At 62.0% G+C, this 1652-nt stretch overlaps 1 protein-coding gene across 1 annotated transcript; it reads left to right on the forward strand.

Moving 5' to 3' along the window:
* Positions 1-1346: 1346 nt before the first annotated feature.
* LOC101422174 (PAT complex subunit Asterix-like) lies at positions 1347-1652 on the forward strand. The gene has a single exon (XM_058277953.1). The coding sequence runs from the start codon at positions 1347-1349 to the stop codon at positions 1650-1652; it is 306 nt and encodes a 101-aa protein (XP_058133936.1).

Raw genomic sequence — 1652 nt, forward strand, 5'->3', positions numbered from 1 at the left:
ACCCCACACCCCACACCCACACCCACACCACACACCCCACACCCACACCACACCCCCCACCCCACACCCACACCCCTAACCCCACACCCACACCCACACCACACCCCCCACCCCACACCCACACCCACACCCCACACCCCACACCCCACACCCCACACCCCACACCCACACCACACCCCCCACCCCACACCCACACCCCACACCCCACCCCGCACCCACACCCCACACCCACATCCCACCCTGCACCCCACAACCCACACCCGCACCCCACAGCCACACCACACCCCCCACACCACACCCCACACCCACACCCCACACCCACCCCACACCACACCCCACATCCAATACCCACACCCCACACCCACACCCCCTACCCCACACCCACACCCCACACCCACACCCCACACCCACCCCACACCCCATACCCCACATCCAACACCCACACCCCACACCCCACATCCCACAGCCCACAGCCCACACCCCACCCACACCCCACACCCCACATCCCACACCCCACATCCCATAACCCACACCACACCCCACCCCGCACCCCACTACCCCACATCCACACCACCATACCCGCACCCCACACCCCACACATCCACACCCCACACACCCACATCCACATCCTACACCCCACACCCCACACACCCACATCCACACCACCACACCCACACACCCCACCCACACGCACACTCGACATCCCCACATCTACAACCCACACTCCACCTCCACACACCCTACACCCGCACCACACACCCTATGCCCCCTACACACCAACACCCCATATCCTACACCCCACACACCCAGGCCCCACATGCACACCCACACCCCCCACCCACACACCACACACACACACCCATGCCCCATGCCCCAAGTTGCACACCCCACACCCCAACACACACACCCCGCACCCCACACCCATAGCCTCCTCACACCCATGCCTTACACCCCACACCCTCACGTCCACACCCCATACCCACATCCCACACTTCACAGCCATACCCCACACCCCCTCTGAGGTACTGTAATTCATGACCCAGTTGGAACTCTTCCCTGCTCCCACTTGGATGTTCCCCATGCCCAGAAAGTCCCTCAAGTCCCAGAGTCTCCTCTGAGCTGATTCTTACCTTTTATCTCTTCCCATCCAAGGCCACCAGCACCCGTGCCTGGTCCAGACCTCCCCTCTATCATTTGGACCATGGGAACTGCTTCCCACTCACCATTTTCCCTCTCCAGCCTACTTTAAAACTGGCTTTGGAATTTTTTTTAAAAAACCAAGTGTCACTTTTATCATGCTGTTTCCCTACTCGAGAGCAAATGTAGGAGCCGGCCTTCCGCTCGTTATGTCCACGAACAGTGTGTCGGACCCACAGAGGCCGAACAAAGTGCCGAGGAACGAGCCCCCGCCGAGCGAGACAAGCCCTGCCGTGGGCCGCCCGACCCCGCGCTGCGTGAGCCTCGTCAGCGTGGTCTTCGGCATGCGCGGCTCCAGGCTTAAGCCGAAGTGGGGTGCTTGGGTCACAGTCTACTGCTCCTCCATCAGCTTCGCCAACTCCAGGAGCTCAGGGGACGCCAGGCAGATGACGAGCAGCTTCATGCTGTCCCCCTCTGCCACGGTGATGTCTGTCCTTAGAACCCTCAGCCCATGA

Source organism: Dasypus novemcinctus, chromosome 17 (assembly GCF_030445035.2).
Source record: "Dasypus novemcinctus isolate mDasNov1 chromosome 17, mDasNov1.1.hap2, whole genome shotgun sequence".
Lineage (NCBI taxonomy): Eukaryota > Metazoa > Chordata > Mammalia > Cingulata > Dasypodidae > Dasypus > Dasypus novemcinctus.